The sequence below is a fragment of the Sabethes cyaneus genome, chromosome 3, assembly GCF_943734655.1.
Source record: "Sabethes cyaneus chromosome 3, idSabCyanKW18_F2, whole genome shotgun sequence".
In the NCBI taxonomy this organism is placed as follows: Eukaryota; Metazoa; Arthropoda; class Insecta; order Diptera; family Culicidae; genus Sabethes; species Sabethes cyaneus.
In genome coordinates this window covers 155,834,278-155,850,967 of record NC_071355.1, presented here as the reverse complement: position 1 = coordinate 155,850,967, position 16,690 = coordinate 155,834,278, and the positions used below count along the sequence as shown (strand labels likewise).

The following is a 16,690-nucleotide window of genomic DNA, read 5'->3' as shown; positions in this document are numbered from 1 at the left end:
TCGCAAAACACTACGGTCAAGTAGCATACGGTGCCGTACGAAGCTGACAATGTACAAACCCCTTATTAGAATGTTAGTTCTTTATGCACTTGAAGCTGTGATGCTGCTTACGGAGGACATACGCATCCTTGCCGTGTTCGAGCGGAAGGTGCTGTGGACGATATTTGACGGAGTACAAATTGAAAGCGAAGAGTTATAACCATTGCTGGGATAGATTCCCATTTATTTTTCTTCACAGAACCATGCCGTTTGATAGTTGTTTGATTTGCAAATTTAGGAAATGTTAAAGATCTCAAGGTTTGCAAAAATTTGAAGATGAAGTATTCAGTCAATTATGACAAACTAGTCTATATTATTTTGCAATTATTTATCGATCTGGCCATATAGATTTGTAAGTCGAGTAATATAAAAACACAAACAAACATTGGTTTAAATTTTGGCATTGAGAGGCGAACCAGCCACAGGCTGAAAAGCTTTATGATAAAGAATAGTGAATAATGAATGAATTTTGGCATTAAAACGATTATTTTACGACCCGCAATTATACAGCATTTTTCGCTAGAATGTAAAACTTTCTCTCCAGGATTGAAGCAAAAATTACTAGGAAAGAATATCGATTACGAGCAGAAGGAAGCGAAACAATTTGATTCGACGCGACGACGTGATTAGGAAAGGAAGTGTCGTTCTTCTGCAATCGGAATTGAATTATCCGGTTCTGCTTCGGTAGATTTGTCTTTTTCTTGCTCGCTTCCCGATGGGTATCAGTCTTGAAAGCTGTTTCATTACCGTACCTATTTTTTCCCCTTATTTTTCGCCGTGACGAGGAGAATTGAAAAGTTGAAAAAAGTCCATAATGCAGGTTGTAACCGTGCATCAATCTTGAACCGACGGACGATGATTCTATGTTACCTGTTATGCTATTATAATTTAAAGAATTAAGATAGTTGCTCTTGAAATGGGAACTCACCGACAACGTGCAGGTAGCCGAACTGCGTTTTGGCCGTTACGGTATTGATTTGGCACATGTACCGGCCTTTGTCCTCCTCCTGGACGTTTGATATGTGTAGGAACCAGGTCTTATGTTTGTCATGCTTGTCGTGTGTCACGCTGATCCGTGGATTGCGCGTTATCACATGATTATGTACAGTTAGAATGGCGGATTGCTCAAAGTGCATCCACGCTACCTGTGGAAAAATAAGCCAAAAATATTACATCTGTAACATGTGATCGAGGAAATCAAATTTGTCAATTTGCCGATGTAGGTCGAACGATTGGTCGGTGATATAATTTTATTTGCTTTCCTTCCTGCCGTACTGCCGCCCAATCGCACGGTGATGTCGACTCCCGTTAGCGAAGGAGACCGATGACAAATTTACTCATGGTTCTGCGGGGTAGTCAATTTGTATTCCAGGCTCGCATTAGAGATACACACATGTACATATTTACTAGATTATGCATGTGGCGAGAACATACTTTCGCTTGAGGGTGGCACTCTTCGGTTTCAGCAATACACGAGCGGATTTATGCCAATATTTATGTAGTTTACGTAGTAGAGTGACGGTGGGATGCCGAAGGCCAGACATATTACCATGCAAGACGTACATATTTGTCTGGAGCGTATCTTCACTCACATGGTTCACCAGCTGGTACAATAATAATAATATATTCGAGAATATATTAAGTTAATCGATATAGCTGCTAGTGATTTTCAGTATCAGTATCTACTGATAATATTCGGAGATATCTTCAGGATTTTGAGAGAGAGAATGAACTGATTACGTCTGATTGTTTCTACGATACTATTCTACTTTATCTTATACTAGCTGACCCGACAAACTTCGTATTGCCACAAATCAACCTGTGTTGTACATAAATCATGAATCTCGGATGATCTTTGTCACAATCTTGAGTTTTGCAAGCCCCCCAGTGGGCGGCGCTTCCGACGGCGGGTCACCGGCAACACTCGCGACCGTCTCGTCCTGAATGATCTAGTGTTACTATAGATAGTTTTTGTGGTCTTGTATTGACTAATGTTTTATGGAAGAGTCTCGAATTTCTCGAGTTCGATTAGTTTTTGAGTTTCGCAAAAATTTCTGTTTTATTTGTATGAGAGTCCATATCCCCCTACCACAGGGGTGAGAGGTCTCTAACTATCGTAAAATAAATTCAAGACTCCAAAATCTCCCACATGCCAAATTTGGTTCCATTTGCTTGATTAGTTCTCAAGTTATAAGGAAATTTGAAAATCATTTGTATGGAAGCTCCCCTCTTAAAAGGGGAAGGGGTCGTAATTCACCATAGAAAAAATTTCTGCCATCTAAAACTCCCACATGCCAAATTTGGTTCCATTTGATTGATTAGTTCTCGAGATAAGAGGAAATTTGCATTTCATTTGTATGGAAGCCCACCCTCTTAAAGGGGAGATGGGCCATAACTCGCTTTCTAAAGAAGAGAGGGGTCTCAATTCACCATAGAAAAAAATCTTGCGTTCAAACCCACTTACATGTCAAATTTGGTTCCATTTGCTTGAATAGTTCTCGGGTTATGAGGAAATTTGTTTTTCATTTGTATAGGAGCCCCCCCCCCCCTCTTAAAGTGGGGAAATCCATAGAAAATATACCATAGAAAATATTCTTGCCTACAAAAACACCCACATTATAAATTTGGTTCCATTTGCTTGATTAGTTCTAGAGTTATGAGGAAATTTGTATTTCGTTTGTATGAGAGCCCCCCTCTTAAAAAGGAAAGGGGTCCTAATTAACCATAGAAAATATTTTTGCCTCCAGAAACCTCCACATGTCAAATTTGGTTCTATTTGCTTGATTAGTTCTCGAGTTATGAGGAAATTTGAATTTCATTTGTATAGGAGCCCCCCCCCCTCCTAAAGTGGGTAGGGGTTCCAATTCATCATTGAAAAAAATTTTGTCTCCAAAAACACCCACGTGCCAAATTTGGTTCCATTTGCTTGATTAGTTCTTGAGTTATGAGGAAATTGGTATTTCGTTTGTATAGGCGCCCCCCCCCCTCTTAAAGTTGGGAGGGGTCCTAATTCACCATAGAAAATATTCTTGCCCTCGAAAACTTGCACATGCAAATTTGGTTTCATTTGCTTGATTAGCTCTCGAGTTATGAGGAAATTTGTATTTCATTTGTATAGGAGCCCCCCCTCCTAAAGTGAGGAGGAGTCCCAGTTCATCATAGAAAAAATTTATGTCTCCAAAAACACCCACGTGTCAAATTTGGTTCCATTTGCTTGGTTAGTTCTCGAGTTATGAGGAAATTTGTATTTCGTTTGTATAGGAGCCCCCCCTCTTAAAGTGGGGAGGGGTTCTAATTCACCATAGAAAATATTCATGCCCTAGAAAACTTTCACATGCCAAATTTGGTTCCATTTGCTTGATTAATTCTCGAGTTATGAGGAAATTTGCATTTCATTTGTATAGGATCCCCCCTTCCTAAAGTGGGGAGGGGTCCCAATTCATCATAGAAAAAAATTTTGTCTCCAAAAACACCCACGTGCCAAATTTTGTTCCATTTGCTTGATTAGTTCTTCAGTTATGAGGAAATTTGTATTTCATGTGTATAGGATCCCCCCCCCCTCCCAAAACGGGGAGGGGTCCCAATTCATCATAGAAAAAAATTTTGTCTCCAAAAACACAAACATGCCAAATTTGGTTCCATTTGCTTAATTACTTCTCGAGTTATGAGGAAAATTGTGTTTCTTTGGTACAGGAGCCCCCCCTCTTAAAGTGGGGAGGGGTCCTAATTTACTATAGAAAATATTCTTGCCCTCGAAAACCTTCACATGCCAAATTTGGTTCCATTTGCTTGATTAGTTTTCGAGTTATGAGGAAATTTGTGTGGAAGCCCACCCTTTTAAAGAGGAGAGGAGTTATAATTCCCCTTATAAAGAGGGGAGGGGTCTCAATTTACCATAGAATAATTTCTTGTCACCGAAAACACCCACATGCTAAATTTTGTTCTATTGGCATGATTAGTTGTCAAGTTATGCAGAAATTTGTGTTTAATTTGTATGGGAGCCCCCCCTCTTAGTGGGGGGAGGGGTTTCTAACCATCACTAAAACCTTCCCTGGCCCCAAAAAACCTCTATATGCCTATTTTCATGCCGATTGGTTCCGTAGTTTTCGATTCTATAAGGAACATACGGACAGACAGACAGACAGACAGACAGACAGACAGACAGACAGACAGAAATCCTTCTTTATAGGTATAGATTTTCTCAACTTTGCTAGAATTAACCTTTCTCATCCTTTCTTATCTTATGTTGACTTATATTATCTTTTCTTGGCTTATCCTTTGTTATCTTATCCTCTCTTATATTACATGATCTCGGTTGTTCTCATATTGCCTGTTATCTGATGTTATCATCTTTTCTTTTCGTTATCTGATTTTTCGTTGTCTTAGATATGCTAATTTGTTTTACCTTATCTTATCTTGATTGGAATCAGCTGAACTAATCTTGTCATATCCTACCCTTTCCATATTATCTTATCCTATTCTATTCTATCTTATATTATATCATTGTATTTTATTGTGGTCCAAGCCTACAGAATAATGCGCTGTTTTATCCGGACCGTCATCCTTTTTTCTCCTACCTTATCTTATTTTATCCTATCCTATCATATCCTAACCTGCTTTATCCTATCCTATCCTGTCCTATTCCATCCTATCGTATCGTATCGTATCGTATCGTATCCTATCCTGACCTATCCTATGCTATCCTATCCGATCCTATTCTATCCTATCCTAACCTGACCTATCCTATCCTATCCTATTTTATCCGATCCTATTCTATTCTATTCTATTCTATTTTTTTCTATTCTATTCTATTCTATTCTATTCTATTCTATTGTATTCTATTCTATTCTATTCTATTATATTCTATCCTATCCTATCCTATCCTATCCTATCCTATCCTATCCTATCCTATCCTATCCTATCCTATCCTATCCTATGCTATCCTATCGTATCCTATCCTATCCTATCCTATCGTATCCTATCCTATCCTATCCTTTTCTATCCTATCATATCCTATCCTATCCTATCCTATCCTATCCTATCCTACCCTATCCTATCCTATCCTATCCTATCCTATCCTATCCTATCCTATCCTATCCTATCCTATCCTATCCTATCCTATCCTATACTATCCTATCCTATCCTATCCTATCCTATCCTGTCCTATCCTATCCTATCCTATCCTATCCTATCCTATTCTACACGCCTTCACCTATCTTATCCTATGAAATTATATTGTAGCTTTCGACTGAGTATCTTTTCAGAGTTTTACTTTTCGGCTTTGCAGTCAAATTGCTGATCAAAACGAACGTTTTTCTTCTACTTCCGACGTTTCGATTTACATAAAATCTTTTTTAAGGTTTAGAACATTATCGTTTTTCATAAAAATAAGGGACCGTTAATGCCCAACTGAATAAAGCCGATAAACGAAAAACGATAATTTTTTAATCCTTAAAAAAGATTCCATAAAAATCGAAACGTCGGAAGTAGAAGAAAATCATTCGTTTATATCAGCAATATGACTGCAAAGCTGAAACACGTAACTATGAAATTATATCTATTATTTCACTCTTCTCTATCCCCTTCAACATTTGATTTATGACTCCTCATCTGATTTGATGAAAACTGACTTGTTTTTTTTATATTCGGTTCTAAAACTAATAAATTTTATTCACAAAAACAAAAGCACGCACTAAAAATTTAAACAGAAAAAAACAACATACAAATCCTTCTACTATCGCGGAAACGGATCTTGCTTTTAATCACTCCTCCCAAGTAGTCGCAAGTAGCCGGACAATCCAGCCAGTGAACCGTATAATTTACCTTCGTCTGAATTTTCATTTCCGGAACGACAACGAACTTCCCCGGAATCGTCGTGGCTTCATTTTTTTTTATAATACCCTTCTTATTCTTCGATGCTGTCCGCTCACACCGGCAGGGTACCGGTGGCAGGAAACGGTCCCCCTTTAAGAAATTGAAGGTTTCCTTGCAGATAAAAACAAATCCGAACAGCCATAACGAATATCAAAAATTGAGCTTGAACCGAGATTTTTATTCCTCGTAAAAATTGAAGGCGGTTCGGAAGTATTGTCATTGCGGGAACGGAGCTGTTTTGTAGAGGCATGAGATAGATGATGAATAAGGATAATGTGCATTTTTTGTTCGTGCCTTCCGTGCGATAGGATCTGATCCGATTGCAAGCCACATTTCTATAAGCGGATGTTCATTTCTATATAAGGGGGCCAAATGTTCGATTAGGAGGATGGCATAAATGACTGAACATTTGCGTGTTATGATTGTGGTTTCGATTCGATGTTATTTTTACAGGATATTAGGCTGGAACGGTGTGCTCTATGGTAGACGAAGAACCAATTGAACGTTCTACTCAAGGTGTTTGTAGTTCCTGTGACTTCATGTGCAAAAAAGCGCAATATGTTTGAGAACGATTATTTTTGAAACGTATTTGATAACAATGCTTTTCCGTTGCGTTTTTTTAAATAGGACATTCACCTCGAGCTGCACGTTCGTGCTTTTTCCGACACAGACGAGGTGGAATGAATGTAAATAAAATCCTGCAACTACCAGACCAGACTAACAACGAATGCCACGAATCAAGGTGAATCTGAATCCTGATAGCAATTCCGGAATGTTGTTCATGCCTGGCAGGAGACGGAAAGCGAGCGTCTTCAAATAAGATGCATGGCAGGAGAATCGAATACATAGTCGTTTCTGAAACGAGCTTGCTCTTTTACATACTTAGCCACGCACACAGGAGGTTTTTGGGGATCGGATGCAATGTAGACGATGGGATGATACCAGCGTATGTAGATAAATGTGAATCTTTATTAGGAAAATATCCATGATCGTCATATTTATCTTGTGGGCCACGTATCATTGTGTGTGTTACAGCTTTTATTAAAAGATAACAATTCCAATAAAACTGATTTCTGTTTTGCACTCTTGTTGGTCTCACGCAAGGTGTAAGATTAGAGTTGTTATAAGCAAATGGCATTTTTCCTTGTTTTCTTGGAAGAACACAGAAGGAAAGCAAATAATTTTATAGGTATAAAGTTACTTCGGTAGTTATACTTAATAGAATTATGGTACTTACTTTATATGATCCTAAATTTTTGACGGAGCATGCCAATTTGACATTCCGCCCTGCAGGCACTGTTACATTTTCTATTACATCGGTGAATTCTGGTTCTTCGATGACCACTGTAATAAACCAATAAGAAAAGAGAACTCAATTAATGTTCAATTTATAAGCTTTATATTGGTTATATTAGTGTGGCAGAAACGAAAAATGGAATAAGGAAAATGGAAATCCAACTATTTTTGTTGGACTAAATACTTGATAAGTGATAAAATATAGAATAACGTATCTTCGAAAGCCTTCAGTCAAGGCAGAATATTAGTTAAAAGAAATCGTAAGCAAAACAACATCTCATCATCATGTGAAGTTATTAAAATTTGACTGCAGATATTTATAAATACGTTTTTTCAGCTAACCAACTGACTGTTATTCAGTTAAAATAACAAAAACTGAAAAACTCAGGCGAGTAAAATAACATTCTTGTCTGTTTCTTACGAAATTTTACCAAACTAAACCAAACTTTATTTTTGGAGTTTTTTTCCTGGACATAGTACCTACATACTCTATCCGGTTGAAACAGATCAAAAGAATTCGAAAAAATCGATGCTACGTTCTTGTCATTCGGCTCACGATTTCGTCTCCCCTTGCGCCGCCGGAGAGCAGCTCCGAACGTTATACCTGCTGCTCATCCGTAATGACAGTCACAGCCCGAAAAAAGTTTCGCTGCATCGTTTCATCAGCAGCAGCGGAGCCAAACTATCGCTCTGTCTTCCCCCAAAATGCGGTCGATTTGACGTGAACTGACTGGTACAGCAAACGGCGTGCTACAGATTAGAGATGGTCGGGTAGCGGAAAATTTGCCCGAAACCCGCACCCGTACCCGTACCCGCCGGGTTCGGGTCGGGTTCGGGTATTTAAAAAAAAATAATTTGCGGGTTCGGGTCGGGTACGGGTTCTTAATTTTTGTTTTTGAAACCGGGTACGGGTCGGGTCGGGTATCTCTATTGACCTTTTTAACACTAAAGATGGTCGGGTACCCGGGCCCGTCCCGTACCCGTCGGGTTGCGGTCGGGTTCGGGTATCAAAAATAATAAATTTGCGGGTTTGGGTCGGGTACGGGTTTTCAATTTTTTTCTTGATCGGGTACGGGTCGGGTTCGGGTATTCAAATTTTCATACCCGACCATCTCTACTACAGATGGTAAATTAAATTGACATTCACGAATGGTTGAAATACGGTATACTTGAGAGATGTTGTCTTATGGTGACTTTTGTTTCTTACGGTAAATATTGATTTAAGCGACTTTCAAGACAAATCCAATCCATACAGAAGAACGACCAGCCGTGTTGCCAAACAAAACTTTCCGTTTTGGCGTTGAATACTGGTGTATGGCGCGTGAAGAGAAAGGGACTAAAGGAAAATTGGTACCCACTATCACGGAGAAGTGCGAAATTGAAAAGCGTGCTTGTTTTGTCTACAATAGCAGGAGATGTCTGTCGAAGTGCCAAACTGTTTAGAACGGAATGCCTTGGGAGTTGAAACTGCATTGGTACGGGGGTTTCTATGGTACGTGCCCTCTCGACAAGACACTAACAGTTGCTTCCATGGATAAGAAGAGCACTGGCTGAGCTTTACTACCTTGGTAATAATACGGGCAAGCGGAGGAATCGAATTAGGGACGAAGAATTGAATTAGCCGAGTTTCCTTTCTTTGCTTGTCGATTGATTGTTCTTGATTAACTTGACGGCTTTTCACTCGTGCACGTCCCGTGGAAGTCTGATTTCTACTGATGTTGATTCGCTTTTTTTTAGTTTTGTATAATTCAACGAAAACGAATACTAGTGATTGTGCAATACTGTATGAGTAGATTTTAATGGTCACATTATGTGATTAGACTTCTATTTGTCGCTCTCCTTAGTACCTATTTGGAATCGTGACACGATTAGTTCGGATAAAATTGATTATCATAATCCGCGAACTTCAGCCGTTACTGCTATATCTCGATTCTTTTGTATTAGTAAATAGTGATTCACGTTCTCAGCAACGTTAAACTTCGCCAAGAAAACATATTTGCTATCAGCCTGAAAGCATCCTTGCTTCAGTCTCCGTACTTGTATTATTGTTTTGTTTTGTTCTGCTCTGTTGCTCTTATCAGTTGTTTGGCATCAGTACTTTGGAAACTTTCTCGCCTGGATTGCATTTTTTATCTTTCATTTTTGCGTGCTTTTAGTGCTTTCTAGTCTGCTGGTTGGGGCACCGGAATTGATAATAACCAGTGTAGTCATTTATCTTTAATGATGCTCAAAAACCACGATTTTCGTCTGCGCTCCACGCCACATTAAGTGTATAGAGAAACTTCTCGTGTTTTGTATCGTATAAGAAAATCGGTTGAATCTTAAGATAAGATGAGCCAGTCCAGTCAGTAGAGCCCAAATCGAAATTTCGTAGTCCATTATGTAACTTGCAATGTGTCAAAATAAATCTTTAAAATATCATATATATTTTGAGCATGCAGCCTGCATTATGAAATATTATAAACTCAACGTCACGAAAAATCTTCAATGACACTACTACATTGGACGTAAATTGCAGCCGGTATTGATTTTATATGCAACATAAGCCCATTGGCGAACATTTAACGAGTTTTGTGTTGTATTGGGACTAATCTGAAATGTTCTGGATTATGTTATCGTTGGGGGAAAAGGCCAGTATCGAACATGAACAAAACCTGATCATGCGACACCTCAAATTACGCTAGAATTTTTCGCGCAGAGTTCAGTATGTAAAAATTAAGGAAAATGTCTCTGCTTCATTTGTTATTAATTCGGGAGTACCACAAGGTAGTCATCTAAGACCGTTGCTTTTTGTACTGGTGATGAACAGACTTCCGTATATTTTATCCAATGCTGCAATCCTAATATACGCAGATAATGTAAAAATATTGTTACTTATCAAGACCGCAGTGATTGTCTTAAACTGCAATTTGACGTGGATAACATTGGAATATTCTGTTCGAATAGCGGCTTGAATATTAACCCAGATAAATGCTCTGTTATGACTTTTTCTCGAAAACTACGTCTAACTGAATTTCAATACTGCTACAATCATTCTGCCACGCAAAGAAACCATTCGTGACCTAGAAATCATATTTGATAGTTCACTTTTGTTTACAAGCCGTATAGAAAACGTTATCAAAGACTGCTTAAAGCTATTCGCTCTTGTGAGACGATACGGTCGTGACCTTAAGAAACCACATGCAATACTAGCAATGTATGTAGGTCTTGTGTGTAGTAAATTAGATTTTGCAAGTGTAGTTTGACTGTCCATTGGAGGCGAACGTTGTTTTCCCAGGAACTTCTTCCTATCATATATATTGTTTTCTGATTTGTAACCCTCCTAATACTCCCAGCCTCCATTGTTAGTCTGGCGTAGATTGCCTTCATTGTTTCAAAGTTTGTAGTAATGGTATCTAGGTCGTCTGCGAAGGCTACGAGTTGGCTACTATTGCCGAAGATCGTTCCTCTTGTTTCGATGCCCGCTCACCGGATCAAACCTTCAATAGCGATTGACTGAAGTTTGTTCTAAAACAGACTGATGAACCCAGAAAAAATAACCATGATACGAAGATAAAAATTATTGTAACAGTAGGATACAAAATACAGTAAAAACAACAAAATTTATCATCAGTTAAGATAACCAAACCATCAAACTTTTTGTTGTCCTCCACAACTTTCATGGTTTTGAGAGATTCATGTCATAAAAATGACGGGTTGTTAAGTATCTTAACAATAAAAAATCTGGTTTACGCGAACAAAAATTTTCATTTACAGTAAAAGTTACTGTCCTTTTATTGTAATTTTTTGAGGCGAAAAAACAAAATATAATTATAACATTGACGGCCAAGTGTATCGTGCTCCATCTGTCACGAGGATCCAAGCACCTAGCTCCTCATAAGAAGGTAGAGCTTCATCCAGTAACGGGTGGCAACTAAAATTTTGTAATTTTTTTGTCAATCTGTCAAAAAAAGACAAAGATACATGAAGAAGATCTGATTTACCGAAATTAAAGATACATTATCCATTGTTCAAAAAAAATTAGTGCACATTTGAAAACAGTCCGTAATGGGCTGTTCGGTGAAGCTTTCGTTTGACGTCGAAACAGAAGTGTTGTACGGCCTTCATGTCAACGTCGCGAATGCATCACTTGGGCAACCAATCAACTGTTTGCAATTCGTGGCTCACCAGTTATTTTTGTACACCAAGGAACTCAAAATTCCGAAGAAATCTTCGATCGGGTCGTGGTTCTTAGGTAAAAGTGGGATCGAATGGGTGTTCAGGAACGATTGTGTTTTTTCGGCGTAATGTAATGATGCTCTATTCGGCCAAAACACGTATTATCCATCTGCATGATGTGTTTGTAGAAACGGGATCAAAAATTTTTCCAGACATCTTAATTGATGGCCAAACCAGAGGGCTTGTTGTTGAAGAAACGAGAAAGAGAACGATGTCCTTTTGCGTCCATAATTTTGGCTGGTCTTCCACAACCTTGCTTGCGAATAGTTGTTGGACGTCTTAGGATACGGTAAACAGTCGAAGCCGCAACATATTTGCTTTTTAAATGTTGTACCGTATACTTTTTGTCAAGATTTCTGTTGCAGATCGTAGAAGTGTACAACGCGCTTCCGAAATGCTTCTTGTTTCGACGCCATTTTTAGCAAAACTGGGTAAGCATAAACAAAACAAAAAATATTAACAAAAAGAGGAGAGAAAGAACTAACACGTACATACTCTCACTTCACTCTGAGCTCGTTTGTTGTTGAGTATAAGGGCCGCAAAAAAATTCCAAAATTTTAGTTGCCACCCGTTACACACACTTAGTTCTCTGTAGCTCGATTTGGTTCAATGTTGACTGATCGTTGTTCAGATGACCTCCAGTTGACTTGGTGGGTGTTTTAGCGGGAATAGTAAGTGATTCTGATCACCAGGCCTCGGGAAGCAGTAAAGTTGATGCATCGCTGAGCGTTATCGTTTGTGTTGGTGTGCAAGTTATGTGACCCGGTCACCGGTCTATACATCGCTTCCCTGTCGATCTAGGCGTTCACATTCCCAATAACGATCTTGATGACCCGCGACCTCCAGCTGCGCAAAGAACGCATTCTTCTCGGCGTCGGGTCTACCTTCGTGAGGTGCACTGTCCTCACGAAGGTAGACCCGATGACGAGAAGCTAGCGTTTATGATGGTGTAGTTGAAGCAACAGTCTTTTATCCTCAACCTACATATCCTCTCGTTGATCACCTTCTAGTGCATCACGCGATCCTGTATTCTGTTCATCACTACCAAATCCGTTCCCAGCTTCTTGGTCGCTCCACTGCTCTAGTAAAACTGGGTCTTACCGCCACGGATCCTGCACACTTTCTCGCTTTTACAACAGATCTCCTGCAGTGCATCAATACTGTACTTTCGGGGTTTTAACTGATCGACCAGCACCCTGTCGCCAACCACGAAACTCAGCTTTTTGCAGTTTCAGGTACCATGCATCCATTCCATGTCCTTATTTCGTCACCTCTATCCATGCCGAATATTCCGAGTCAAATTTTTTTTATTTTTTCGCAGTAGAAAGGTAGGGTAGGTTGACCCTATTAATCACCTAGTCTTGTTATAGGGGAGCCATCTAAGGTGTAGTGCCGAAATAATCCTTTTCTTAAACTCAGCCGCTTGCTCTGAATCAGACGCAGTCGAGGCTGCATTACAACACTTTTCCTTTTCAATTTCGTCTGTATACGCCTTTAGTTTCCAAGGGATTGGTTACACGATCTTCGCTCAGATTGCCGGACCATTTCGTGATCTGTAGATAAGCATTTTGTAGACGACGTTGAGAATGGAGATCGCTCAGTACCTCGCACTTGCCAATTTGTCGCCCTTATTGGGCATATTACCCTCTCCCATTACTCGTCCGGTAGCCGTTCTGTTTTCCAGATCCTGTTTGTCAGAAAACCTATTCGGATCCGTGTTGATGAGTTCCGTTGCGCTTCCATCTTTGCCACCTGCTTTGTTTTTTTTTGAGGGGCTTAGTGGCTTCGAGCACTTCACCGATTGTTGGAGTCGGCACATCTTCATTATCATTATTAATTGATGAAGTCATTCCTTCAGCCGTCTTGGTATTCCGCCTGTGTGCCATTCAGGTGTTCATTGTAGCTTTCACCTTTGGTTCTATCTCATGTTCATCCGACAAAATTCCTCTGTCTCTCTCTCCTCTTTTTGTTGATATTTTTTGTTTTGTTCATGCTTGCCCAGTTTTGTTTCAAATGACGTCGAAACAAGAAGCCCTCTGGTTTGGCCATCAATTAATATGTGCACCAGACACAGAAGTTTGAAGAAAATATTGATCCCGTCTGCGTTTCTACAAAAACATCATGCAGATGGATAATACGTGTTTTGGCCGGATAGAGTATCATCGCATTACGCCAAAAAAAAAAACAATCATTCCTGAATACTCATTCGATGCCATTTGTACCCAAAAACCACGACCCGACAAATCTGTCATAGTGCGCCCAATCGAAGATTTCTTCGGGATTTTGAGTTCCTTCGTGTACTAAAATAACTGGAGAGCCACGAAATACAAACAGTTGATTGGAATCAAGAGATACATTTGCAACGGAATGATGCATGATGACCGTACAACGCCCGTGTTTCGACATCAAATGGTCGGGTCATCACGATTTTACAGTTTTAGTAACTCATGATATCTATGATATAACCATTGTAAAACTTCTTACTGTGATAGCGAACTTTTCACAATATTGTGAGTTTCAATCGTCTATTCAAAACACCCATACTGAATTCAGTGACTAAATCTTACAAAAAAAGTTTTCCAGGCGCAATGAACTTTTCTTCAAGAAATGATTCATGAAATGCAATTATCGAGATAAATTTTGAAAATGTATGAAGTGTGTTGTGCTGCACACGAAGACTATTGAAAAATCCTCTCCAGTAAGGTGTTTGGGAAGCTTAAGGTGAAATATTAGAAAAGCGCTATTTGTAAAGGTCGGGCAACTTAAGTAGTCATGGTTGGGCCACCATAATTTTAAGCGCAGAAGGGCACTAATCGCTAGAGATTGTCAGTCACGTAAAATGTGATGAAATAAAGCAAAATTAATACGACAAAAACTTAGATTTTTGTTGTTTTTACCTTTGTTTTTCATTGTGGTTGTACACTTCGGAAAAGGCGATTGTAGCAATGTTGATTTTACAAGATCGCATGGCCGATATTGAGCCGAGGTTGACGGAATTCATTCTTTTCATGTCTCTATATAGAATTTCAATACGTATGTCTTAGATTTTCTGCGATTTTCTGGCCCAACCTGTACAACATGGCCCGTCTATAACAACATTTTTTGTCTTCACGTAAATACTTATAACTTTTATATTTTTCAAGCTTGAACTGATTCAAAACTTTCCGGAAATATACCTTATTTATAGACCTTTGCAACAATGAATTTAGATTTCCAAAATTCCTTTTGAAACGAAAGTTATGGGTGAATTCCAAAACGTGACCCAACCACGACGACACTTCCCACTCTAATTCTTAAAATGTATGTTTAATTTCGGTAAATTAGATCTTCTTCATGTATCTTTATCTTTTTTGACAGTTTGAGAAATAACTTCCAAAATTTTAGTTGTCACGCGTTATGTCGTTCCATGATTCGATGTGACCCCTGCTGCAGGGGATCGTTTGGCACTCGTCGACCCGATCGTTATGTCAACTTTGCTAACCCAGGTAACATTTTGGGTTTTATTACACTCTTATGATGGCATTTAAGACCAAAATTAGTCATGAAGAGCGCCATAAGAGTACAATAAAACATACATTGTTGCTTGGGAAGTGGACTCATTGGAACCTTACTCCGCTTTGTTGATAACGGTACCTCAGTAATGCTCGAGACGTACTTTGTTTAGTTTTAGCCTCAGGTAGCTTGAGCTGTTCCGTTCCAAATTGTAACGAATGCTGTTAACAACCATCAAATGGTAGTGGTCAGAATCGATGTTTGCGCCCTGATAAGTTCTAATGTCGAAGATATAGGAGAAGTGCCTTCTATCAATTAAAGCGAGATCGATTTGCGATTGGGTCTGTTGTAATGATATCCAGGTGTACCAATATGAAAGGCTATACCGGCATGCATGGAAAGCTATAATTTTGGAGGCGGGAAGTCAATGAGTCGAATTCCGTTATCGTTGATAAGCCGGAGAGCACGGAAGTTTCCAATGACTGGTCTGATTTCCTCCCCAAGACCAATCTAAACATTGCTCCGATGACAACTTTAACACCATATTTGCTTCACAGTGTGCCAATGGAACACTAAATATAGTGTCTCTTGATACATATCTTTAAAATCTCAGCTATCTCGTGGAACTTCATTTTGCAATTAGACATAATAATTCTCAGAAATGTTTTGGTATTCTCGGGAGCAAGTACCTAAATTGGCGACGGAAAGGTTGCATTACTTTTTCGTCTACACTTCTTTTTTATCTGCAATTTCGGCCTCAATTATTGCTCTACTCAAATTGCTACCTAATTAGAGCGAAATGAAGTGTGAATGCATTTGATTTTCAATAAATAACAGAACAAAAAGCGCTTTTCATTCAATTCTAACCGATTTATTTCCCTCTCTTTTTATAGCAGCATTTCTTGTCGACATACTAATTAACCAATTAAATTGTAATTACATAAAACGATAATCGCGGTTAGTGATGGCTGCAGTAGAAGCCATACAGCCGGTAAGTACCTAGTGCGGTAAACTTCCACGATAATCCGTGCAAAGGGAAAGGGAAATCCGCCCCATTATTCAGCAGCCGCTAGAGAAAAAGTCCTTCCATCTGCTGTTTTCTCCCAGAATCTCCAGCAGTTGAACATAGCATCAAAAGTAAGATTCGCTATCGCAGACTGTAATACCGCGTCACACCTGATTTGGCGGGTGGAATTAAGAACGCCCCTTTTGTAAAGCGCTGCTTGCGGAAGGGCAGGCATTTGCGGTGATTGATAAACTGTGTAACATTGGCTAACTTGATAAGTTTTCTGCAAAACGGTTCATTGTGACCGGATAGAGTATCAGAAATAGAAAAAGGTTGTGTTATAAACGCTGAATTGGTTTAAATACCTCTACCAATCTTTCTGAATAATTATTGGTAATAATTTGGCAGTAAATATCTTTTTTCGATTTTTAGTTTTGTAAAAACACTGGTTTTTTTTTTTTTTTTTTTTTCCTGTATGGACTCATCACTGCGACCAGTATGGTTAGATCTATTGTGATATCGCCCGGGTGTTTGTTGTATAACCCGCACTGCATTTATTTTGGCTATAGTCGCTATTGAGTGAGCGATATGCTTATTGAATTTTTTTTTTATGCGTGCTTGTGTGTAATTGGGTACCCTTCTTTCAATGCTTTACTCTACTTTACCCACCTCGTTCCACATGACAGCGCACAGTCCCCAATTATAGTCATCCCTGGCGTAGCAAACCAGTGCATTTTTACTATAAGGGTCTCATTTTTGCACTGT

General features: G+C 39.1%; 1 protein-coding gene across 1 annotated transcript in view; it reads right to left on the bottom strand.

The window, feature by feature from the left end:
- LOC128739168 (lachesin-like) overlaps positions 1 to 16,690 on the bottom strand; it is a 152,628-nt gene that overhangs the window by 95,424 nt on the left and 40,514 nt on the right. Inside the window, exons 2-3 of the mRNA XM_053834597.1 lie at positions 7,151 to 7,257; positions 968 to 1,184 (exon numbers count right to left, since the gene is read on the bottom strand). Of these exons, the coding sequence (XP_053690572.1) occupies positions 968 to 1,184; positions 7,151 to 7,257 (324 nt within the window). The remainder of the gene's footprint in view (positions 1 to 967; positions 1,185 to 7,150; positions 7,258 to 16,690) is intronic.